The 26,511-nt window shown below is 48.5% G+C and overlaps 1 protein-coding gene across 2 annotated transcripts in view; it reads right to left on the bottom strand.

Moving 5' to 3' along the window:
- Positions 1-26,511, bottom strand: part of OTUD7A (OTU deubiquitinase 7A) — a gene marked incomplete at both ends in the record, with an annotated part of 101,501 nt that overhangs the window by 7,242 nt on the left and 67,748 nt on the right. The window contains 5 exons of one of the 2 annotated variants that reach the window (XM_080913881.1): positions 12,788-12,937; positions 14,696-14,823; positions 18,867-18,982; positions 19,609-19,736; positions 23,726-23,827. In XM_080913881.1, the coding sequence (XP_080770007.1) occupies positions 12,788-12,937; positions 14,696-14,823; positions 18,867-18,982; positions 19,609-19,736; positions 23,726-23,827 (624 nt within the window). The remainder of the gene's footprint in view (positions 1-12,787; positions 12,938-14,695; positions 14,824-18,866; positions 18,983-19,608; positions 19,737-23,725; positions 23,828-26,511) is intronic. The other variant, XM_080913882.1, reaches the window with a different exon arrangement.

Here is a 26,511-nt window from a genome sequence, read left to right as displayed (position 1 = left end):
CAACATTATCATCAGCCAAGGCACTGAGGTGGAGAGGGTGATTGGGAGAGGGAGCACCTTCATGGAAACAAGTTGAGGGGGAGGAGGGAGGGAAGTGGGGGGGGGAAGGATATAATATTTGAAATGTAAATACAGAGAATATCCAATTAAAAAAAGTGTGCCTGTTTCTAGGAATGAAGTGATTTCCAGTCTTTCCTGTCTTAGAAAATGACCAACTTTCAGTAAAACAACAAAACAACCTTTGAGGAAGGAGAAAAGAAACCAACACTCTAATGTGCTGACAAGACTGGCGAGCAGGCATGACTCTGTTCTCTTTTGTCTCAGAGCATGTCTCCTATATGTTGGGGAGTGACAGTTTTTCTTTCAGTCTTCAAAGACCTCACTTCGCTATCTTTTGCCTTACCTGTTTTATGGAAGTCATTATGATACTGCAGACAATGACAAAGGGGCCAATTCTCTAAAAAGACACAACACTACTGTATTTATGCACACACAGAGATTACTTCACAGTGTTAGAGCAAGCACAGCCCATTTCCCTTTATCTGCACCCCCCCCCCCCAGGTGCCTGAAACCATAGGAGGTACCAACGTAGAGACAACAGAGGTGTTGCAACTATTGGGGATGGAAAGTATCCAAATGTATCCATCTATAAGGGGGGGGGGGCACGGTGCAGGATTTGATACCTGATTTTAGAAAGAAGAAATTAAGTATCAAAGAGCTAGAAATAAAGCAATAACAGTAAAAAAACAAAGACAAAATAAAACCCAAACAAACCAGGCCCCACAACAAATTAAAACTGAGATGAAGAAAAGCTTCAAGAGATTCACAGCCAAGTAAAGACTATCTATGAACATCAAGACAGACCAGTTAGAATCAGCCATGCTGCAATATAGAGTAAGGAAAGGTTGGACAGGAGACACAGCAGCCAAGAACTGTGGGTCAGTGACAGACAGCTTAAGATCTATGTCACTCCAGAGAAATGAGAGCGAGGCAGAGAAAATGTTAACACACACACACACACACACACACACACACACACACACACACACCCACACACCCACCGCAGACAGATTATCGGGAAGCCATGAGAGCATCACCAGGACAATTACAGCAGCAACGTAACAGCAAACACATCTCTTCCCACAGCAAATTAAAACCCGAGAGCAAAGGCAAAGAGGAAAGGCAGACACAGAGGAAGGAGGATAAAATTCAGAGCTTACAATTCCATGGTAAACAGATTAAAAAAAGATGACGTGGTATCTTTAAAGGGATGAAAGAAAAGCTAATTCTGACTCCAGTAAAGCTCTGAGACAAAGTCGACTCCAAAGTGTTTCCAAACCCGGAGGAGCCAGTTCACACTGCCTGGATCCACACTGGGAAGTGTCAGAATCTCAGGAATGATTTAAATTTAAGCAAGTGAGGGAAATGGGAATGTAAAAGCCAAGTTCCCTGTTTTCTTCCCTTTAGTAATTCTAAGATAGCCAGATCTAAGGAGAAAACAGAGAAGTACAGGGGTGGGTGGGTGGGTGTGGTGGGGTGGAGTGGGGGGTGGGGCTAGGGCTGGGAACTGCAGGGCGGGTAACATGTGCTTCAGAGAGTGAGAGGATGCTGGGGTACAGTTTCCCTGCAACTCAGGAAGTGACAATATCACTTGAAAATAGAATCTCCTTAAAGATTCGATCTGTAAACCTTGGATAAACTGCTAATAACGAAATGTTGGTAGGTAAATAACATGAGCACATAGAGTTATTGAGTACAATCAATCCAAAATCAGACATGGAAAATAAAAGACCAGGCAGAGCAAGAAGAAATGACCAGCAGAGATGGTGGTTTCCACCCACCCTTACCGTTCATATAATTAAATACAAATAGTTAACACCCTCAAAAGGTAATTATTGTTGAATAGGGATTAAAACAAAAAGATAGCTTGGAATCTATCAAGCTATCACCAATTCCATAATGAATCTAAAGCTGTAGGTAGTTTAAAAGTCACTGCCTAATACAAAGAGCTAGCAGGAGCCCCAACCTCAGACAAAGAAGAGTTAGGAAAAATGGTTACAAAGAAGAGGACCATTATGTAACAATAAATGGACTATTCTCCAGATAGCCATGTGCAAATAAACCGTTTCCAAGTGCACACAGCAAATGCACTAGCTACCATACCCACATCTCACGGGTCCATGGATGCATGAGCAATGGGACGCACCCTCTCGGACTGTATTCTTCTGTGTGAACATACCAAGGACGGAGTTTAATTTATGAATTATTCACAGTAAGAAATTCACAGCAATAACTAATGGAATAGGACCGCATAAGATATACTGAAGTAAAAGCAATGTGAGTGTGGTTTCACTTGTTTTTTTTGGAATTTTTCACTTAATATTTTTAGAATATAGCTGAATGCAGGTAATGGGGACAAACAGGAAGTTACCTGGGGATGGGGTAACCAAGTGTTCTACCGTGCTAACAACCGTGAAAGCTGAAAGGCCAAATGTGGTTTTGCTGGACACTTGGTCACCCTTGTCTTAGTAGCTGACAGAATATCTGCCAGTCCATTGATGTGTGTCCCACCCACTGGCCCACCTTGCCCAGAAGCACAACATAAACCTAGAGAGATGCCAACAGCTGTTAACTGTGTGGCATTAACTGACTGTGGACTTAGAAAAGTTGAATAGGAGTGTGCCCAGGTGCCAGCCTCTCCTTTAAGCCCCACCCATGAGCTACACAGCAGGTGCAGACTCCCAGATGCCTTAGTAGACTCCCTCAGGGGTCCGTGCTGTTGCCCTCTGAAGACCCTGGTTGCTATGTTCAGGTGTCTGGTGGATAGAACATCTGGCCAGCATCGCTCAGCTGAGGTGCACACTGAGGACACCCTGTTTAGGTACAAGTGATGCCATCTGCTTATAGGAGCCAGGAGCTCAGGGCTGTTTGGGCTGGCACTCCCTGTTTCTGAGCTCATCTTTAGCAGCACAGGTCCTTTTATTTCTGTATGGTTTTCTAGCTGGAGCCATTGTGGCAGAACGCCATAGACTAGGCAGCCTGCAAGCAACTCAAGTTTCTTTTCTTCACAGTCCTGGAGGCTAGAATCCAAGGTCAAGGTGCAGGCAGATTCAGTGTCTCTCAAGGGTTTGCTCCGGGTATGCAACCCCGTGTAGAGCCTTTTAACCATTAAGGTCATCCACAGGCCTTTATGAAGTTTGCGGGCCAGGAGTCAAGTGTGCCAGAGCATGTAGATTTATGTTAAGGTGATACATGATTGGATGGGAGAAAATAGGCGGGGAAGGGTCGAGGAGCAGGAGGAAAGGGAAAAAACAAGATGGAGCTGGAGAAAGCAGACCTAGATCCAGGTGGGTAGGTAGATATAAATATTTGAAGGGTTTCTGTAGGTCATTTAATCTCATATAGAAGGGCAGTTCGTCTTTGTCCATTGGATGTAATCTTATTGACTAGAGGGCTTGTGAATTAAGAGTTTAATATATAAACCTGTATGAAAAGCTATTGGGCCTTGGAGTCATGTTTGGGTCGGGCAGTGGAGGAAAGAAAATGGTGGGGCTGTTGTATCCATCCGGGACAGAAACTGCAGGGCAGGCGGAGTGAACTGCCTGGGAAGGGAATCTCGTGGAGGGTGTAGCTCCTGGACGGAGTGACAGAGTCCAGGTGCACAGCTTCAAACTAGAGCGGCGTCCACGGAATGAGACCTGGGGGGGGGGGGCTGATAAAGAGATAAGCCTTCCTTTTTAATATTTGCTGCAATAAAGAGATGATAGCCTGGGCTGTAAACTACAAGCCTGGATACCCTCACCCTGGCTCTGTGGAGTGCGGGGAGGTGAGCGAGCCCTGAGGAGGAGTATACAGCTCAGATGAAGTTCTTAATGAGCGGCACAGCCATGTTAGGGACCAGTGCCTCAGATGCACTGGGAAATTAGCAGGATCCGGTTGTGCCAGGCACAGGATGGCGACACCTTCCTCTGGCCCAAGCATAGTTCTTTACCAGTGAACGGTCAGCATGCTCACGGTTAAATGGACTGGAAGCTAAAGCACGCCATCTGGGCTGGAGGCATGGCTCGGCAGTAGAACACTAGGCGCTGGGTTTGGGTCCCAGCATCGGGAAGGAAAAAAGTCCCACCTCACTCACCTAGGGGATACTAAAACATGGATTAACATTGGCTTTTGCTCTGGGTTGCAAATCAAATGTGGCTGACAGGGATGGTGAGATGGCTCAGTGGTTAAGAACACTGCTCTTCTTGAGGACCTGGATTCAACTCCCAGCAACCACATGGTGGCTCACAACCATCTGTAATGGGGTCTGATGCCCTCTTCTGGAAGGTCTGAAGACAGCTACAGTGTATTTATATATAATAAAATCAATAAATCTGATAAAGAATGTAGCTGACAAGCTGTTTACACATTTGTTGGCCCCCAGATCTCTGGATGCCTCATTTTTATACATGTGTGTTGTGTCTAAGAGACAGGTTGCCAGCTGCTCTTGGTGAAGTTCTTCTTTGTGTTGACTAACTGTTGCAATAAACAAATCATAAACCTGACCGTCTGCAGGCCTCCTGCAGTCTGAATTTGCCCCATTCTGCTCTATGCTGACTTGATTTCCTCTCCCAGGGAAGGGCGTCAGGACACTCCAGGGTTTCTTGCCTTTGGTATAGCCCATCTGTTTGCATTCAGGGAGGGAAATCTCGGCAGTCACCTCCCATATCCCTCAACCTTTGTGAGGTGACAAAGCTCTTGCTCCCCCTTCTCTGACACCGAAGACCCCTGCATCACCAGGTCAAAATGGTGTGTGAATCCACGTACGTGCTCACCCGAGACACCACTTCCTAAGGCCCCCTCTGGCGCTTGCACACTACCCAATCACTGGGCAACTGCCTCTGGAGGCCACATGTCCCCTTCAGAAGGCATGGCCTCCATTCTTCTACTCATTGGCCACTCCAGTGCTATGTGACCGTGGCCATTCCCAGGAGATGGGCTCTCCTTCCTCATGCTCCTGCTCTGTAGAGTGGGGACGGAAGATGATGAAGGCTAGGAAGTCACCTCTGGAAAGGACTTAGAACCTCACCTGTGAACACCCAGATCCCGTGGACCCTGCCACGCTGTTCCTGCCCAGCACCAACACCCTCTGCACCCCGTGCAGTGAGACAAGATAAGGCTGCACTTCTCTTCATGACGAGCACTCTGCCTGGAACTGGCTGCTATTTAGGGAAATCTTGCCATTAGCTGTAGACCGAGAGCATTACTCAGGATACATGTAACCCCCCCCCCCATCTCAATCTGTAACGAACACACTCTGATATGCCGGTGCCGCATAGGGTCTGAGCACCCACAGACCGCAGTGCACATTAGCTTTTCACACATCAGCGCCGATGGGTAAGTGGCCTGTGTTGGTAGGCTTTTTCTCACCTTGTCATGAGCTAGGGTCATCTGGGAAGAGATTTCTCCGTTAAGAAAATGCCCCATCATTGGCCTGTAGACAAACTGTGGGACATTGTCTTGGTTACTACTTGATGTAGGAGGGCGGAAGGACCCAGGGCACAGACTGTGTTCCCCAGGCGGGGGTCCTGGGTGGTGTAAGAAAGCAGGCTGAGAAAGCCATGGGGAGCAAGCCAGCAAGCAGCACTCCTCCACGGTCTCTGTTTCAGTTTCGGATGAGACTTCTCTCAGTGATGGACTGTTATGTTACCATGGAGTGTAGGTAACAAAACAAAGCAAGCAAGCAGGCAAAAGACAAAACAGAAATAAAAAACCCAAAATCAAAACCCAACCAACCAAACAACAGTAAAACATAACAAACCTCCAAACACTATCTCTTCCTCTACCATGGGTTTTGGTTTATCTTCATAGAAATTGAAAGCAGAGTAGGAGAGAAATTGGTACCGGGATCACAGGCACCACTGTGAAACACTTGGCCACACTGATTGGGGAAGATTATGAAGATGTCTACAACTTTGGATTGGACAAGATATTGACTTGTCAGAACTTAATGGGTGGTTCAGTGGCAAACCCAAAGCTAAGAGTATTGAGAAAAAAGCAGGGAGATGATGGAGGCCTGGCTTGTGAAGTTTCAGTGGGAAGCAAAGACTCTAAGGCCATTCGTGCGATAAATATATCTGAATTAAGAGCCTGTAGTTTTTGGTCAGTTGTGGATGAAGAATCAGTTACGAGTAACAAGAGTCCAGAGCCACTGAAATGAAAGCTTTGCTTTACTGGGATTGCCGGTGTCTAGTTGGGGCTGAAAAAAAATCAGTTGTGATTACTAAGACACCAGCATCATAGAGGTGAAATCTTCTAGAACTATTTATTTCTTCAGGGTCATCACATAGAAGCTGTGGTCCAGACTGGGCCAAGGCTGCATCTCAAGCTGGAAGGTGAACTTGGTGACATGTCAAGAGTCTCCTGTGACACTGATTTTCATGACATGCAAGCTTTCAGGGGTCTTGGAACACAGCCAAGGCTTGGCATCACGTGGCAGGGTCAGAGTCCCTGAAGAGAGGCCAGTAGAGGCCACTGGGGAATATAAGACCCACTGCAATGGAGGAACATTAGACACATTAGCATATCAGAGATGCCGGGACGGTGCTGTGACCACTGAGGACAGCGGCTGTGGAGGGGAGCTGGCCTGAGCCTATGAGATGGGCTGTGTGTACTGGATGGTAGTGGGGAAGTAGAGCTGCCCAAGCATTTTGGAGCCCAGACGATCATTAGTGAATCCAAGATGTTGGATACTGAGTTTTTAACACTATTGGAATTTGGCTTTTGCTTTGATTTGATTGTGCCCTGGTTCTTTCCTCCCTCTTGGAATAGGGAATTATGTAACTTATTTAATTTTATAGGAGCCCACAGTTGAGACACTTTGGATACTGTAAAAGAAAACTTGGACTTTTAATTTGTTGGAATATTTTAAGGACTGTAGGACCTTTAAGGTTATATTATGTTCTATATTAATAGCAACACAGTTTTGGGAACAATCAGGAAAAGAGAGGTTATAGATTAATAGTGATTTTTTTTGTTGTGTGTCAAGTTTAGAAAGGATACATTTTGCTGGTTGTCCTTTGTTTGTTTGTTCTTGTTTTTTAATTTCTATTATTTATTTATTTATTTATTTATTTATTTATTTATTTATTTATTTATTTATTGTTTAGCTTGACACAGGCTAGGGTAATCTGTGAAGAGGGTATCTCAGTTGAGAAAAAGCCCCTATCTGATTTGAGTGTAAGCAGGTCTATGGGATATTGTCTTGATTGTGCTTTATGTGTGAGGGCCCAAATTCATAGGTGGCAGGTGTTCCTGGATGGTATAAGAAAGCAAGGTGAAAAGGCCTTGGAGAGCCAGCCAGCAAACAGCACTCCTCCATGGCATTTGCTTTCGTTCCTGCCTCCTGGTTCCTGCCCTGAGTTTCTGTCCTAACTTCCTTCTGTGATGGAGGGCTGTAAAGTGAATGACAGGCTAATCCCTGCCCCCTGATGCTTGCTTTTGGCCATGGTATTCATCACTGTAATAGAAAACAAAACTAGTACATGGCCCTTGGGGTGTTGAAGGTTTGAATTTCAGGGTGGTGCTGTAGAAGGTGGTCTCTTCACACCAACAAAACCTTAATTAAGACACCTCACCCATCAACCCCCGGGGTCCTCTTGGTGTTGAGAACCGATTTAGTCCAACTACATACACATGCTGGGCAAGTGACACATGGCTTCAAGCCTTTTATATTCTTAGGATTCGATGGATGGTTGTTGCTTGTCTAGAGGTGCAACGATGAAGCAACTTCTCATATAATAAAACGCGGTGTGAAACATGCTCGCTCCATAGGTAAGGAGAGTTTCGATCAAGAAGGGAAGAAGAAGCTGCAGCAATCCTACAACACCTTCTGCCTGTGGCTGGGGTGACATGTGCTGGGTCTCCCTGTGGTGTACTCGGGATCCTACCTGCCTCAAGTCTTTGGTCCTAGTTGGGTGAGCATGGTGAGAGACACGGGGCTGGCAGAGTCCCAAGCACACCTTTCCGCTTTCTCCATTTCTCCTGTGAAGGCTCTCAAGGCCTGTATCACAGTTGTACCTTATTTATCAGGTCAAATCGCAAATGGATGTTGGAGAGGCAGGAGTGGGGAGGCCTGCATTCATGCCCGTTCTAGCTGCTGGCTGGCCAGTGACCCACCTGAGCTGATGATTCGCGCTGTTGACAAACAGCTGTAACTCTTCCTGTGTGGGTCTTGTGTTGGCAGGGCAGATCAGTGAGCAGAGCTGCACATACTGTGCCTTCTTCTGCAGCAGATCTCTATTTTGTAAGGACTTGGACGGGGAGCTGTGGTGACCTAGGATCTCTGACTAGTCCTCGGTGGATGGTGCCTGGCTCTCAGTTACTTTGCTGTTGCTGTGATAAAACACCATGACCAGTGCAACTTAGAAAAGAAATCGAGTCATGTGGTTTCCTGTTTCAGAGTGTTACAGTCAATGATGCAAAGGGAGAGCTGAGAGATCACATCTTGATCCACAACCGCGAGACAGATCCAGAGCTCTGGGACTTATATACGTCTTTTAAAACCTCAAAGCCTAGCCCTAGTGACACACCTCCTACAACAGATCCATATATCCACAACTGGGGACCAAGTGTTCAAACATATGAGCCATTGGGGAAGTCCCATTCGAACCGCCATGATGCTTCCTAGCACCCTCGGAAGCTCTTGCAGAAGGGTGTGCTATGAAGGTAAAAGACAGGCAATCTCCTGGCCTCGCTGATGGGGTGGGGATGGTGACTCTAGAGGACCTCATCTTCTTTATTTTTATAGAGACCCATTTTAATGTCATGTGCATGTTCTGAATGTCTGCATGTCTGCATATCTAACTCATGATTTCCTGGTACCTTCTGAGGCCAGAAGAGAGTGTCAGTTTCCCTGAACCTGGGCTTACAGGGGACTGTGAGCTACAAAGAGCCGAGCACTGAACTTGGGTCCTCCGTGAGAGAAGTGAGTGTTCTTAGCAGCTGAGTCATCTTTCCAGCTCCAGAACTTCATCTTTGAGTACTGACAGGGCTAGTGTCACACTCCATTTAAGTGGGGTGGCACACCCCAAGGAACAGGGTTGCTGATTAGGCTATAGGTTTGGATGGCTGGGTGGATTCATAGCCCTGCAGCTGTCTGGGAGACTCTAGTTTGAACTCCAGATGCAGGAGGTTTGGAAACAGAGGACTGTGCTGCTGAGTCAGCTGCTGGGGGCCACCTCCAGGGCGTGGGCAACACTCTACTCTTGAATCTTGAATTGGACAGAGTATGGTGGCCACTGGGTAGAGCCTGCACCCTTGGACAGCAGCTGCGAACCTCTTGACGTCCTTGACTATTAAGGGAGCGAGCCACTCATCTGGCCGAGAGCCAAGTAGCCAGATGTAGTGTTTCCAGGCAAGACTTGTTGGTAAAGATCCAGTTTCTGTACCTGGGCCTTTCTCTGGATGAGTGGATGCTGCAAGTGAGAGGTAAAATTCCCAGTGGAACTGTCTGGAAACACAGACTGTAACTTCACTATACTTGTTTCTCAGGCTGGTCTATAACCAGGAAATGCCAAGTGCCAAATGCTGTCCCCAGCCCTGTTCTAGATATCACAGGCTTCTTCTGCCTTGCTCTCAACAGCACAGGGCCACTCGGCACCGAGCTGGACAAATGGGCCTTTTGTGCTAGGCCATCAGCATTTGACAGCAGCCTATCACCTTTGTCCATGCTACTTTTATCTCTGAGTACTCCCCCCCCCCCCAACACACACTCATCACACACACCTATCCATGCATCACATCTGACTATCAAGGCCAGTTCCAGTCAATCCTTTGACTACCTGCCCTTACCATTGGACTAATAGTATAACGTAAAGAATGCTTATCACATGTCTTCCTTGAATCATGGCCTGCTGGGGTTCCTTCCCCTGAAAAACAGTGAGTAAGCTATGGAGGGATGCTGAGATCTGGTGCTCGGTGTGTGTTCATGAAACTGACTCTTATCCCTGCATCACAAGATACAGGAGCTCGGGCTAATGTGGGGAGCAGGCCACCAGAGGCCCATCTACCAGCTCTCCACAGCTCAGCAGCTGCTGCCTCAGGCCAGGGTTCAGGTGGCACAGGGGATGGACCAGAGAGGCAGGAGCTCCTTTAGGTGAAAGCCGCTGCCGTCTTATTATATACCTGACCATGATTTAAAACATTACATAGAAAGTTCCAGAAATGAACACTTGACAAGTTGAAAACGCGCACTGTTCTGAGTTGTGTGAAGAAACTCCCCACCTCTCGTGCGTGTAAACCATCCCTTTGTGCAGCGAGACAAGTAGGGCCCATCTTTAGCTGCCTGCTGTCAGTAGCCACCTAGGCTGTCAGCCTGACTGCTTGTCCAATCCCCATCGCCTCCCCTTATCTAAGGGCTCCAACGTACAAGGCTGCAATGGTGGAACTGAGACCCAAAAAGCTAGGGAGTGCTTCCTTGAGGCAGAAAGGGGGAAAGTTTTCAACATTACAAGGAAAGAAAAGCATATGCCTGCTACTAAGGTCCACAGCCACAGTCAATGTATGCTCAAAGGAAGGGAGAGATCTCTGCTAATTTTACTGCTGTCCCGGAAACTGCCAGAGGCCAGCCTACAGTACTGATGCGTGCCTACAGAGGGGAAAGCCATACACAGGAACAGTGTATTCAGGCTTTTGGCCATTCAGAATGTCATCTAGCCATGGGCATCTCTGCAGTGTCTCCCCTGGGTGATGGGAGAGCCTGTATAGGTAAAGGCTTACCCTCTGCAGAGCCTGCATTCTCTCTAGGGCTCCAACCTGGCCTATGGGGAGGAAGGTGCAGTTCTGGGCACACAGCGGCCTTGAAGGTGGGACCCTTGGGGACTCTGGGAGGACCCAAAGAGCCACAGAAGCCAAGAGTTATTTGCACTATGTTCTGGGGCCAGAACCCAGACTTTGAAAAAAGTTCATTCCCCCAAGGTGAAACACCCACACTCTGCCACATTCCTTAGAGGGGTGCAGTGGCATCTGGAGGGACCTGAGCCTATGAACTTCATGCTGACCTCAGGGACTCTTGCTGACAAGGGTGCCCAGACCTGGCCCAAGCCACATCTTGATGGAGGCTTGTTTTGCCTTGCAAGGGCTATAGGGTGAAGGGTGGCAGGCAGCCTTTGTGTGCATACGGTTTCAGAAACTTGGAAAGCCGAAGCAGGGGGATCACTTGAATCCAGGAATTTGGCGGCCTTCCTGGACAACGGAGCAAGACCTTGTCTCAGACCATACCACGACAGAAGCAGAACAAGACCCTAGGAAAGGAGGCAGGTGCCACGGGAAGCAGGGAGGTAAGGGAAACTCACTGTTCCTCCCATTTTTAATGATGGAGAGTCTCTCTTGGTGGTCAGCGGCGATGAGTGAGTGATGAGCTGTCTGCTACCCTGGCTGCACGGACCCATTTCTGGCTACACTGGATGTGAGCTGGGGTTTGATTTGGCTTCTGGGGAGGGGGCAAGGGCTCTTCAACTCCCTAGATTCAGATTCCATCCCATAAACCTTCTGGCTCTCTGACTGACAGGAACAGGTGTAGGAGGGTAGGCTGTGAGGGCTGGAGGAGGGAGGGTCCTGGACTTTTGCCTGTGTTCCACCTTGTTGCTGTCCAGAGGAAGGGGCAGGACATAGAGGCTCTGATTTACTCAGTGTGAAGGGTCAGGATACCCTGAGCTTCCTGCCTGTGGAAGCCCTCGACCAATCACTTGGAGTTTCCTAGAACCACATCCAAGGGCAAGAACCCTAAAACACCTGCCGTCTCCTTGGCCTTCCGTCTCCTGTGGGGAAGCCCGAGTCTGTACTGAAAATAGGAGTGGCAATAATAAAGCTCTGTTCTTCCCACCCAGAGGCTCACACATCCTTCAGAACTAACAGGAGCACAGTCCTCCTTGCCAGCAGCGACAGCACACTGAATATAACGGTGCCCCACGGTGTTGGTGTTTGGCTGATAGCCAAACATGTGCACATGCAGCAGGTGGCGCCAGTCCAGTCTGCAGGTGGGTGCCGAAATAGCCATTTACAGGAACCTGGCTGTACCGACCTACAAGGCAGTGTAGACTTTCTTGGTTCCAAAGCTGACTACAGCAGGGGTGGTGTGGACAGCGCTGGTTCGTTAAAGTCGGAGGCCAGCAGGTTACACACACTTTGCTACCCTCACTGCAAAGCATCCACAGGGAAGTGTCTATTTGCAGACTGAGTGCTGGGCCACCGCTTGCACACATTCTGAAGGGAATTTGTTCCCATCTAAGGTGGATTGCATCTATACAGAAGCCAACACAGAGCATTAGCGATCATTAGTTTTAGAGTTAAAAAAATCGCTCTGAGGACTCAGGCTGCGTGCATCTGCAAAGGCCAGAAGCAAGAGATTTGAACCCTTTCGACATAAAGAAGTGATAACCATTGGAGGAGACGGGTGTGTTTCCCCTGGTCAGAGCACTACAGAGTGAGTGTGCAGAAATACAGCACGGTGCACTGGATACCATGTGTCACTTCCATGGAATCAAAATATAGAGAATTTATAAATGTCCAACGTCGGACGCCGACAGCCAAGTACAGGCAGAGCTGTCGCTTGTTTCCAGAGTGGCTGGACCACTGCCTCGCACATCTGTACACCGCACACTTGCACGCCGACTGAGCACGGCTATGCAGAACCCATGGCGGGTCCCAAGTGCAAGGGCTCTAGGCGGTGGTCCACACACGCCGCCTCTCCCAGTGCCCCGCCCCCCCACACCACCTTACCCCACTCTGTCTCAGGAGCCGGACAAACCTTGTTCTCTCTGCTGGTCTCTCTGTTCCATAGACACCAGGGCTGAGAAGTGGGCTTGATCGTAGGCCAGAACCAGGGGTGAGCAGTGGCACCTGTTGGGAGGCACCTCCAAGGGCAGGTAGATCCCTCCAAACGGGATGGGTGCAAATGCTATGAACACAGACGAAGGGAGAGGTGGAGGGCAAGATCCGGAGCAGGGAGTACGGAGAAAGGGAAGGGGCGGGTTGGACGAGGGGAGAAGAGATGGGGAAGCAGAATCAGTGCTCAGGGCTAGGACTGGACGTTTCCATGGTGATCTGTCTGGATAGCCTGCTCCTGAGTCAAACCAGGTGTGTATTACCAGGCAGGACCTGTATTTCCTGTGTGTGTGTCTGGTGTGTATTTTGAAAACAAGTTCTATGGAACAGGAAGGGTCAAGCCAGAGAGCACCGGTACTGAGCTGTAGATCAGGGGTAACACGAGAAGTGGAGATTTGCATCTGTGTGGAACTAGACACTTTCTTATGAGAAATGAGGGAAGAGGAGCCTGAAATCCACCGCTGTGAACAGCTGCCTGAAGCAGTAGCCATTTTCCTTTTTCCTTTCACTGAAACAGGATCTCATGTAGCCTCGACTCATTGTGTGGCAGAGGATGGCCTTGAACTTGCAATTCTCCTGACTTGGCCTTCCTGAGTGCTGGGATTACCGGCATGTTCCACCACGACTATTTTATGTAGCGCTGGGCTGGAACCAGGGCTTCCCGGATGCTGGGCAAGTGTCTACCCAAGAAGCCACGCCCCAAGCCTAGCGGCTGGATTTTTGACTCGAAGAACATTGCTTTAGGCCTCAGAGTGGGGACTGCACCGTCCTAGTTACAGAGTGTGGGACTTTTGGGATGTTCTCCAGGGATCTCTTTGTCTCGCTGCCTCCATCACTCAGTCCGTACACAAGGATCCTGCTTTGAGGATCTTTTAAGGAAAAGGAAGCACTGCTGGCTCTGGCCCCCAGGGAACAGAGCAGTGCGAGGCAGGAGGCATGCTCTGCTAGCCTCTGCCCTCACAGAAGCCATTGGTCATGCTGGTTTTTCTGTGGCATGACAACTGAGGCTTAATTGGCTCGACTCTGGGAGACCCATGACTTCTGCTATGGGATAGATTGAAATTTTAGTAGAGCTGCGTGAAGTGTCACAGGGTTACTGTTGACTGGAATGTAGTAAAGAAAGAATGTTGTGGACAGTGTCACCTTAAAAGCGAGCAACAAGAAGAAATGGCGGCAAAGGGAACTGGGCTACACTGGAGGAGATTGGGAAATGAACCACACTGCGGAGAGCACTGGGCGCGGGGTCTGTGGAGTAGGGTAGGATCTGGGGACGGCTCTCTTGGCCGCTCTGAGGCATCTCAGGCATTCTTACCACAGTTCTTTCGACTCCCAGAAGCTTCAGGATGACGTGTGAGGGTATACGCCCTGTCTCTGGCTAAACCTGGATGGGGATATTGCCTAGCTACCCTGCGCATCAGTGTGCTTATCAACCGGGGGAAGACTGTGAGAGGCTGAGGGAGGGGACACTCAAGGAGAAGTCATGCAGAAGCTAGGGTCTCTGCGGACAGACAATAGCAGCTTAGCTACCCTGAAGGTCTTCACCACCCACCAGAACCTCTGCACTCTGCCTTCCTTCCTTTCTCCCCTCTGACACTCTATCCCTCAGAACCTCTGGAACAGGGCCTGGGGCTTTGGAGGGATCTGTTATCTATGGTGCTTGGCCACATTTTTCAGGGTCACCTTGTGGTGTCAAGAAGGCTAGGTGGTCAGGAGCAATTGCTGCTGTTCTGGAGAAGAAGCAACACATGAAACAATGTTCTCTGTGTATGTCTCATGTGCAGATGTCACCCTTTCTGGGTCACCATTAACTATGGCTCCTTGAGGATCCTACCTTCTCCACCAGAGTCTCTTAGCATGGTGTCTGCCACCACCACAATGGGTCTTCGTAGAATGTGGGCTAGAACGAAGACATGGAACTCTTCTAAGCTTTCATATACAGGATCCTCAGAGTTGTCCACACTAGAGAACACAATAGAGCAGTCTTGTCATAAGATTAGATTGAGGTGGGGAACAGAAGAAGTAGGGAAGGCTCTGTGTAGGGACTAAGCACCCCCAAACTCTGGACCCTACCTACCACGATCTGAGGACCCTTCTAGTGACAGTTCTGGGGAAGAAATCATGTGAAGGCTGCCTGAATCCTACCCTGGGGGTAGGAGAAGGTTGAATGCACAGCCTTACAACACTCACACCCTCCCAGCCTGGGTACAAGCTCCTGCCTGGCCTCAGGGGTAGAGTAGTCATCCAGACTGTGATCTAGATGTCCCTCAACAACCGGGACATCTCCAAGGAAAGAGAGCTCAAGCTCTTAGACGATGGAACCTTGTGTAAATCTCCTACACATGATGACAGTGTGCAGCCGGTGGGAACGCATTCTTGTACTCTGGGGCTCCAGGGTTCTTCCTTGAAGATGTCAATGGAACAAGGATGGCCGTGGGAGCTGGGGTGGCTGGGAAAGGGCTCCAGGCTGTAATTCCTAAGAAATGCACCTTTGGGGGAGATCCGATGTTGCATTATACTTTTCTTTTTTCTTTTTTCCTATTTTGCTGTTTTGCTTTGGTGGCCAACAAACTTCATAGTAAAAAACGTGGAAGCAGTTAGAAGTCACAAAAACTCAGACAGAACCACCTAAAGTTATTCTCCAGTCTGCCTCCTCTTGGCTTTGAGAGGGGTCAGTGTGCTTCTTGTTTACAGAGCCACATTTGACCCTCCAGGACACCGAAATGAAGAGCTAACATCTGCCTGCCAGGTCTGCTCACGGTGGTCCAACCCACACCTTCAGGATGCAGGATCCAGTTTAGGGCCGAGAGCTGCTTTCTGCCGAGGTCTACTTGGTCTCCCTCAGCCTGCAACATGGCTCTGTATTCCCACAACTGTGACACTTCTGAGACACACCCACAGGCCAGGTGCCTTGTGGAACTTCCTCAGTCTGGGCCTCTCGACTGGCTGACCGTGACGTTAGATGAGGGTCTGATTTGTCCTCTCAGGTGCTACGATATGCAGGCTGTCCTACCGCAGTGGTGGGGCCTTGGTCACTGGCTCTTCTTCCAGCCACAACCTGTTGAGCTGCTCAGGCCACCGACGCCATCAGCATGTGTGCCACAGGGGACCTCGGAACCTCTGCACATCTCCCTTTCCTCCCAAGCTTGTTGGTAGCACTGTGGGTTTCTGGTTTTATACTTTGATCAAGTGGTTTATAATCTATTTGTGGTGGTGTGATGCTCATACACATTGATCTGGCCATTGTTGCTCATTTCAGCTTGGTCTGTGTTCTTAGGACTTCTTGCCATTCTTTTGGATCACCTCATTGTTCCCTGGCATAAGAAGATGGACCAAAATATCACACATTCACACACATACACACACACACATGCACACTCACATACATACACATTCACACACACACACACACACACACACACACACACTCACACACATACACCCATGCACACACACATACCCCTGTCCTATGTATGAATCACAGCTGCCATAGGACATGCCAGGCTCACTAATACCTTCAACTCCAGTGTAATCTTGACTAAGTTCATCCAATGTCTAACTTCCTGCTCTACAATGGTTAAGTACCTGGAAGGATCTCCCCATTCCTAGCATCTGATCTGCCTTCTGACCTGTACATAGTCTCCTATGTCTACTGCCATTCTCAACACTCTACCCTCTAAGCTTCCCTCTCCACCAAGTTTGGACCTGGCACTTGCTACAATCTTTGTGTTCGTCCACTCCCCCCTCTCCCCTGCTCTCCCACTCCCCCCTCTCCCCTGCTCTCCCACTCTCTCCTCTCCCCTGCTCTCCCACTCCCCCTTCCCCTGCTCTCCCACTCCCCTCTCCCCTGCTCTCCCACTCTCCCCTGCTCTCCCACTCTCCCCTCTCCCCTGCTCTCCCACTCCCCCATCCCCTGCTCTCCCCCTCCCCCCTCCCCTGCTCTCCCACTCCCCCTCTCCCCTGCTCTCCAACTCCCCCTCCCCTGCTCTCCCACTCCCCCATCCCCTGTTCTCCCACTCCCCCATCCCCTGCTCTCCCACTCCCCTCTCCCCTGCTCTCCCACTCCCCCCTCCCCTGCTCTCCCACTCCCCCCTCCCCTGCTCTCCCACTCCCCCCTCCCCTGCTCTCCCACTCCCCCATCCCCTGCTCTCCCACTCCTCCCCCTCCCCTGCTCTCCCACTCCTTGCTCTCCCCTGCAGATACCCTACCCTGCTTTGTCTACCTAATGGCCTTAAGACAGAGTTGTTTTTTTCTTTTTTTGGAAGGAGAGTGGAAGAATGTTTAAAACACGTTGCTTTAAACAAATAGCTCTGGCTGGAGAGATGACTCAGTGGATACAGTCCTTGTGCAAGTGTGAGTTGTGAGAGTTAGGATTATTGGGACCGAGGCGTAAAAGAAAAAAAAAAAAAAAAGCAGGCAGGTATGGTGGCTGCCTGCAATCCTGGCATTTGTGGCACAGAGCTGGGATTCCCAGGGTCAGTTGACCAGCCAATGCAAACCAAATTGGTAAGCTCCAGGTGCACTGAGAGCACCTACCTCAATAAATAAAGAGGTGGGCAACTGAGGAAGATGCCAGGCATTTACCTGGGGCTTCTCCATGCAGCCATGCTCATAGGCACACAAGGATGCTCATATACCCCTTCCCCCGCACAAATCATATATGTCTCTATGTCTTCATATACTCACCCCTTCCCCCGCACAAAATAATATATGTCTCTATGTCTGTAGGCTCCACATCCAAAGACTCAACTGAGATGAAAAGCACTAAGAGAACTATATGCACTTTTTCTTATTCCCTAAACAATACAATACACTTTTTATTCTTCAGAAGTGCACAATTTCAGGTAATTTGTCAAAGCAGGAAATCAGACTATCACACGCATTGTGAGTACTCATTTCCTCCCCCTGTGCTTTGCCAGAAGAGATCTGGTCCTCCAGCAGCTGTCTGACATTTATCTTCTCCTTGGCAGGAGCGAGAAATCCAACACAGAAGGAGACACTGGACTGGAAGGACCAGCAAGGACTGGGAGGGCACGGAACAGGTAAGAGCTAAGTTCTCTGGAACGGAGTCTTCAGATGTTAAACATGCCCGTCTGGACCACTGACGCTGACACGTCATCTCACTACGAAGCAACAAGCAGCCCATGGAACTGCGGGTTTCTACACTGAAGGGCCTCACGTCGGAACACAGTTCTAGATGGTGCCACTGTGGGCTCTGCTGGAACTTGTCCTCCAGCTGGGACCTCAGGAGGGTTGGGCCCAGTAGGTACCAGGCCCACTGTGGCAGGGTGTAGAGCACAGAGGATGCCTCAGAAGAAGAAGCCGAGACTGGCCAGGAGACATGTATGTCTGGGTTCTTGGTGTCAGTATCCATTCTTCTTGCTGTGGCAGAGACCTTTTTTGGGGGTGATACCTTTCCTTCAGGACAGAAGAGCAAAACAATCAAAGCATGTGCCTCCTGAAACCTCATGTCCCACAATGCTCCTGTGGTTCTGACCTGCTGTTCAATCCCACAGTGGGATACCGGAGCTGACCTGCACGATCCAGCTATCCCCAAATGCACACACAAGGCCTTTGTACACACAACATCCGTGGAATCCATTTGGGAAGCACTGGGGTGGTTTGATGATCTCTTGCCTTCAGTGTGACTTCAAACCACAAAACTACAAAGATTTAGGAAAAACGCCACAAACAGCAGCTGGTGTCTTCATGGCCCTGGGAGACTATGACTGCTGTGGCAACAACCATGGCCACGGGCCACCTCCAGGTCTGGCTGTGTCCTGAGTCCTCTACCTACTACTGTTTGCTTTGTGTGACAAGCCTGAGGGAGACAGACCAGGGAGCTCTCATGAGATCATGTGCAGAGGGCCTGGGTTCATGTGTCCAGCCTCCCCTCCCCTCCCATGTAGCCTCATTTACAACGAACCCATCTTCTGCTATCTGGCTAGCATGCGGGGTCACCCCCAAGCTCTTGGAAGACCCATGAAGAGCAGGGTAGCACTCACCCGCCACCCGTGCCGCTGCCGTTCTTGCTGAAGTGTGTTCGAGGCTCGCTGGAGGCCAGCTTTAGCAGCTCCGTCCACTCTCGTTCCCATTCCTCCTCAGTGTACACCAGCCCTGACTGGCGCAAAGGGAAGCTGGTTCAGGAGGCAGCCTCTGTCACCTTCCCTCACCTCCGTACCCACAGAGGCAGCTGCACCAAGCCGCCCAGGTTGGCCTAAGCCCCCTTAGGACCCAGACTGGACATATCCAAAAGTGTCCCCTGACAGCCACCGTTTGTCTTTTCAGACATTCCAGCCCCTGATTTCAGAGCTGGGGAGGCCTCCAATCATCAGGGTCGTTCCTGTGTGTGTGTGTGTGTGTGTGTGTGTGTGTGTGTGTGTGTGTGAGAGAGAGAGAGAGAGAGAGAGAGAGAGAGAGAGAGAGTGACTGAGTCTGGCCAAGGCTGACCGGTGAGCAGTTTAAAGGGCTTTCACACCATTTTACCCCAAATGTAGGCAGATTCTCTTCCTAGTGGAGCAAACTGCTAGTGGACCTAATGGACCATGGCTTGGGCCGCTGAGGTTTCCTCTGGACTGAGGGTGTCAAGAGCCTCGCAGAACAGCACGTGACTACATATAGTTCATTAGCCATGCTGGGGCCTGCGACCGGAAAGAAGGCAGCCTTCCTGACCACAGCAGCACTGAGATGGGCTGGTGTGAGCTGCACCCAATGAGGACCCCGCCTCCAGCAGAGGTGGGTACCAACCTCCTTGTTTTGCTGCGTCTGCTGCCACCTCCACCTCCGCTTCAGGGCTTCCCGCTCGGCACCCGTCCTCATCATGGTGTATAGGGCTTTTCGCAATACCAGGTCCCGGTCGTGAAATCCCCACATTCCTGCAGCCAGGAGGTGTGAGGGACAGAGGAGGAAGGGGCATGAGGAAGAGATGAGCCAGAGGGGACTCAAAGGGTCACAACGGGCTGACCTCCCCCATGGGTGCGGAGGAAGGGACTGACATATGAGGAAGCTGTTTAGTCTTACCATGACTTGGAGCTGCCCCGGCCCCGCCCTGTGCTTTTATGTGTGTTTCCCATCAGCTTAGATATAAGGACACTTCCTGTCCTAACAAAACAACAGCAGCCAAAGGGTGAGTGCTACCCCTCTCTGGGACCCAGTGTTCACCACTGTGAACTGTTGTCTTGTGTTTGGATGAAAGTGCCTCTGGGGAAAAGTTGGTGACATGTCCTTCCTGAGGGCCCCACATCTGGATGGTATCCTGGCTTCTGTGAGGTCTACTAGGGATGATGTGTGAAGTCCTAGCATAGAGCATCTCAGCTCCCTGAGAAGCAGTATCAGTTCATACCATTGCGCATGCTTGGGACATTACAGGGACTTCCCAGGGAGAGGGACTCTATTGTTAGATGCTGACGGACTAAAACAAACAAACACACAAACAAACACCCCCATGAACCACATATTCTGGAGTACATACTGTGGGCGGCTGGGACATGGTCGAAGCACTCAACCATTGAGAAGAGCAGTGACATGAGCTACAGCCATACAGCTACAGGGGAAAAGGGGAATCTATCCACCTATCAACATACTGTCACTTTTCTATCATTTATCCATCCATCCGTTCGTCTGTCCATCCATCCATCCGTCCATCACCTACCCATTCACTATTTTACAACCCACCCATCTACCAGAAGAGGGCGCCAGATCTCATTACAGATGGTTGTGAGACACCATGTGAATGCTGGGAACTGAACTCAGGACCTCTGGAAGAGCAGTCAGTGCTCTTAACAGCTGAGCCATCTCTCCAGCCCTCATCAAACAATTTTTTACATGGGGTCACTTAAAATCCTCAGGAAACACAGATATTTACATTATAATTCACAACACTGGCAACATTACAGTTAGAAGGGTAGCAATCAAACTAATTTTATGGTTGGGAATCACCATAAGATGAGGAACTGTGTCACAGGGCTGCAGTGTTAGGGGAATGAGAACCACTGCTCTAGAGTGTGCTGGGAATGGACGGCAGGCTGTGACCCCTTGCTAGGCAACAGTCAAAGTCTGATGTGGGCACTGTAACATTTCAGGCTGTTGTCTTTTTTGACAGCATGGATGGAGAGAGGTGTCTACCACTGTACCATTCTCGTCTTCAGACATGTTTCCCCACCATTTGGCATTCCCTGGACATGTCTCTTTCACCGTCTTTCTCATACAGGTTTTTTTTTTTTTTTTTGTCTCAAACATATTTGCCTACCTGGCCCCAGGACAAATGCCATTTTTAACAAAAGAATTAGTTTTTATTCTACACGTGCACACACATAGACATGCATGCAGTCATGTGCAGTTGTCTCAGAGGCCAGAAGGAGGCGCCAGATTTCCTGGAGTTGGAGTTGTATGTGGTTGTGAGTCTCCCAACACAAGTTTGGGTTCTGGAAACCAAACTCTGGTCTTGGTTCTTGACTAAGCGATCTCAATAGCCCTGCTGACTGTTGTCTCCATGTGTGCCCAATTCCCTGTCCAATGTCAGGCCTGGTTAGCAGGTGTTCCCCACAGTACCCGTCCTATTGTGGATGCTTTGGCGTTTTGCTATGTCATTCCCAAATGCAAAGCCAGTTCAGGTTGACTATCACTTTTCAAACATGCCTGAGGTCAGGAGAGCTTCTGATTTTGGGATACTGACATACATGGACACCTCAGGGATAGAATGTAAGTTTAAAATATAAAGTTCATTGGTGTTGCCTGTGTACCTTTTTCAAAGACCTAACAATAATTTCTGTCACATTTTAAGTGATTTTTGTACACAAAACCAAAGTCCATGATGTGGAATTTCCCATTTATGATGTCATGTCATTGCTCCAAATGTTTCAGATTTTGGAATTTCAGATTAGGCGTACCCAGTCTGTCCTGGAACAAGGGCCCGTGGGCTCCAAGACTGCCAAGAAGCTTTTAGGAGAGGGTGCCTCTGTGGAGAAACTGAGTAGGGAATGCTGGATTTGGACGTGTACGTGCTGGGACTATGGTTGCATTTGAAGAACAGACGGAAAATGGGGATAGAACATGAGACAGTGTGGACAGAGGGGCCGCTAGCTGCACTGGGGGTGGGGAGGTGGGGGACTTCGAGGTTAGTTTGTCACAGTAATGCCAGCCGCAGAATGAATTCTTCCTTTTTTCTTCCTTTCAACCTTCCTCCCTCCCTCCCCTCTTTCCTTCTTCAACTGTGTCATCGTTTTCCCATCTGAGGGAGATCACTCCATAAACTCGTAGTCGACAGTGAAAGTGCAAAGCTCCACGTAGACGTTTGCTGAGGTTCGGAGAGTTTGAGCTGCCTTACATTTGAGTAGCTGCCTTAATCTAGCTGTGTGATTTTTTTTTTTAAAAAGCAATGTTTTTATTTGTGAGATCAATATAATAAAGTGATTTTTTTAATAAAAAAGGCAATTTTTTTGTTTTGAGTTTCAATAAATTTTATGTAGTTGAACATATCAACACATCATTTTTCAGTATAGAGTCATGTTGGTTTTGAGTAATAATTTCAGTTAAATGATGTTTTCAAATATGAGATTCTTCTTTACGTTTTGAGAATTCACGTGAGTGATGTATTTCCATCATTTCCCCCTTGCTCTCCTCCCTCCAACTCCTCCATGCCTCCCTCTCTGACTCCTCATATTCATGGCTACTTAGCTTTTTACTGTTGCAATGCACATAGATATGTATAGATATCACCTGATTTGTTTACTCAGGGCTGTTCATGTGTCTATACATTTAGGGCTGACACTTTGGGATCACGTCATCTACTAGGGAACACGTGCCTTGGGAAGACTGAGTCCATTTCTTGGCAGCCATTGCTTTTGTCATTTTTTTTTGGGGGGAGGGGTGGACAGGTCTCTGTGTAGCCCTGGCTGTCCAGGAACTTACTGTGTACAACAGGCTGGGCTTGAACTCACAGCTATCTGTTCCCTAGTGCTGGCATTAAAAGTATGCACCACCACACCTGGTCTAATGGCAGTGGCTCAATGTGCTGGCCCTGTTGTGGGGACGAAGCAGGAACTGCATGCCTTTGTCTTCCCCATTGCTGCCATCAAACCTATGGACTCACTCTAGATCTTGGGGCTTCTGGGCCTCTCTGGGACACACGCTGAGGCATGTAGTGATGCTCAGAACTCTTTTAGATGCCCTCGTAGACTGATACTAGCAGGCCTCACTACAGTCTAAATAAGGTGTGGGCCTGGCCCTTGTTCAGGTCACATTTAACTGGGAAGATATCTGGCCTAAAAAGGGCCATATTCTTATCCAGGGGTCCTGCTCCCCTGACAGAGACCACCATCCTCTAGGGTCCATGAAGAGCCTTGGGCCTGATGTCTAGACTCCTGCTACAAATCTAGATTTGCCTGTCACATGGAGTCAATCCTGTGCATGGAAGACTGGTCCCAAAGGCACGGGAAGAGATTGTAGGAAGTCCAGCATGACTGTGCGTTGTCTAGTATTGCCAAGCACACCTGTGCATCTGCTGGTACAGCTCCCTGGGGAAGGAAGGGAATCACATTCTGTGCATCTGACCAATTGCCTGATTATACCTACACCTGGCATCTGATCATCATAGACTGCTGCCTACAGGTCTTCCCGCTGGAGCCTTACCCAGCATAGCTCTGCCTCAGAAACACCCCGTGATTTCTGCCTTTGTACCTTGTCTGTGTCGTCTCCAGCCTACAGTGTCTTCTATGACACAGCATCATCCAGGAAGTCCTCTTAGATTGCCCCAGGCTACCCTCTCTACCTGCTGTCCTAACATCAGCATAGGAGGCTCTAATTACTAACCGTGTGCCAGACAGATCCCATTCTCTGACGGCTTCAATTGGTGCTGGTTGCTTACCTAGTGAGGCGGCGTGTAAGAGGCAGTTCCCGTCCCCCGTCGTGGCCAAAGGAAGGAGCCTTTTACAGCTTGTGCACACAGTAGACCACCAGTTCAGGCGACCTGAAAAGGAAGTGCATTTTATAACAGATGCTCTTTAGGTAGAGAATAGGCAAGTGTGTGTGTGTGTGTGTGTGTGTGTGTGTGTGTGTGTGTGTGTGAAAGATTTATTTTTCTCAAACCATAAGGAGAAAATGGTTGGGGCAAAATAAGCTTTTCTTTCCCTGAGACCAAAAGCTACATGGTTTGTTGTAGAGTCTGCAGAGTATTTAAGACAACCAGATGGGTGGTGAGAATAAGGAACACAGAGACCGGTAAGATGTGGACGCCTTCTTAAAGTCAGTTAAATCTCAGTCGGTGAGCTTTGCGAGGATGAACCTAGTTACAGCCAGACCAATCCTAGTTGGGCATGGGTTGGCGCATGCTTGTAATCACTGTTGAGGTTGAGGCAGGAGGATTGCATATTTGAGGTCAGTCTGAGTTACTCAGTGAGATCTCATTTCAAAGACAGACAGACGGACCGCCTGACCGACCAACCAACCAATCTACCAATACTATACAATATACCTTTTGACACTAAAACCAGATGAAGAATGTATAAGCAGAAATCACTCATGAATATGCAGCAAGATTTTCAAAATCTAAACAAAGAGTCCTCAGAAACAGACGCCAAGAATGACACGGCACGATCATGTGAGGCTGATGCTAAGGATAAGAAGTTGGCTTAATACCTAAAAATTGATTAATTAACGTAACTTGTCATAATAAGCTACAGAAGAAGCAGTTCAAACAATCATAAAATAAACAGAGGAAAAAAATCTAACAAAAGTCAACAGTCACATCTGTGACTGAGACTGGCAATGGGGAGGACTGCCTACACTTGGTGAGGAGCACCTCTAAAGCCACAGAGCATTCGGAATGGTGGCAGCATGGGTGTTTTCTTTCAAGTGAGGGGAAAGCCCAGGATGCCCACTCTTACCCCTGTGTGGACCTTCCCTAAGAATAGCATTTTGCAGCCACAGAGTAGAAAGGAAGAGGTAAGAGCCCTATTAGCAGATGACAAGATGGCATATGTAGAAGAAAACCCAAAGGAATTTTGCAGAATTCTATAATTATTTTGTAAAGGTCATAGGATAGAAGGTCACAAATCAACTGCACGTTTACATACTCGCAATAATACACGAGAATCATGATAAAAACGCAACAGCATTTATAACTACACAGAAACGACTTAGGCACAGAGCCCCGTTCAGCACTCTGGTAGGCTAGAGAGGGCTCTAACCACTCAGGGAGGCACCACAGTGACAAAGGCAGCCCTCCACATACTGAGCATGTGGATTCCCTGCAGACTGGCACGCTAAAAGCATTCTCACAGTATGGTTTCTTACAGAAGGGAAACTATTAATGACATGGAATTCTATAGCTCAGATAAATTGGAAGAGATAATTCATTGTTATTAGACCAGCAGCACAAGTATTAACTATTGGCAGGGGAATGACTCTGGGTAGAAGCCGGGTATGTAAATGGAATAAAGAAATCTGAAAGACGAATACATTTGCAAATATAAGTGAAGAGTGATTAATGTATAATTAACAACATCTCTTGGGGACTGAATCATATGTGAAGCTACAACACATGTAAATACAGCCCTGATGATGGCAGTCTGTACATGTGAGCTGAAGTCTTACGCCTTCTATTCGACAGCAGATGATGTAAGTACCAACCTGCAGGCGACTTGCAGTAACTCAAAGGCACATTTTCTAGCCTATATCATTATCTCAAACTACCAACGTAGTGAGAGGTAAGACAGAATAATAAAACCACACCCTCAAGTCACTCCAAAGGAGGGGTTTTGCTAATACAGCAAAAAGGCAAGATAACAGATTTAGACTTAAACAGCAATACCAATTATAGACCAAATATACGTTGGCACTTATATAAGTGTGAATGAACTGAAGACCCTAATAGTGATTCGGGATGAGTAAGTTCTGGAGGTCTACTGCATGACCTGGCTCCCACAGTTAATGAAACCATATTGTACACTCACAATCCCCCATGAGAGAGATCTTAAATATGCTCACTCCCACTTCAAATGCCCACATAATACAAGTCATCTCACAATTTATATGTATATGAAACATCACCTTGAACACTGTAAATGAATACAGCCAGCCTGCCATAGTTTCTTGGGCACAGGATAAAGGTGCCTAGACCAGAGACAATAACTTAATCCACAGCACAGCAAGCAGCAGGAGCATCATTCTGATGCTGGGTCTCTTTGCAACCTCCTCTGCCCCCGATCTCACAGGGATGGTGGGAAGGTAGGCACAGATGGACACTTCTCTCAGTGGTCTGTGTTACCATTGAGAGATCTGAAGTTTAGTAAACCTAATGCTTTTTGCACTTATAATGAGTTGCTAAAACCTTTGCCGAGAGAAAGAGGGGGAGGAGGGGGGCAAAGGGAGAGAGATATAGAGATATACTCAGAGAGATAGAGAGACAGAGTTACAGCATGAAAAAGAGAGAAAGAAGCACAGAGAAGAGAGGGAGGGTAAAGGGGAGAGGGGAGAGGACAGAGATTTCATTTCTTCTGGGTGAGTGCTGAGCAAAGCTTTCCATTCCACAGAGCAGGTAACATTTCTCTTTACAGAGGCTTGCTTTGCCTACAGCTCTCTCCATGGCTCTAAATCCTTCTCCCACTCTACTTCCTACATCTATCTGGTCAGGCTGTAGCCTCTCACCCAATG

The sequence above is a fragment of the Micromys minutus genome (assembly GCF_963924665.1).
Source record: "Micromys minutus genome assembly, chromosome: 3".
Lineage (NCBI taxonomy): Eukaryota > Metazoa > Chordata > Mammalia > Rodentia > Muridae > Micromys > Micromys minutus.
Note: the sequence above shows the minus strand (reverse complement) of the source record. Positions and strands in the feature narration are given on the sequence as shown.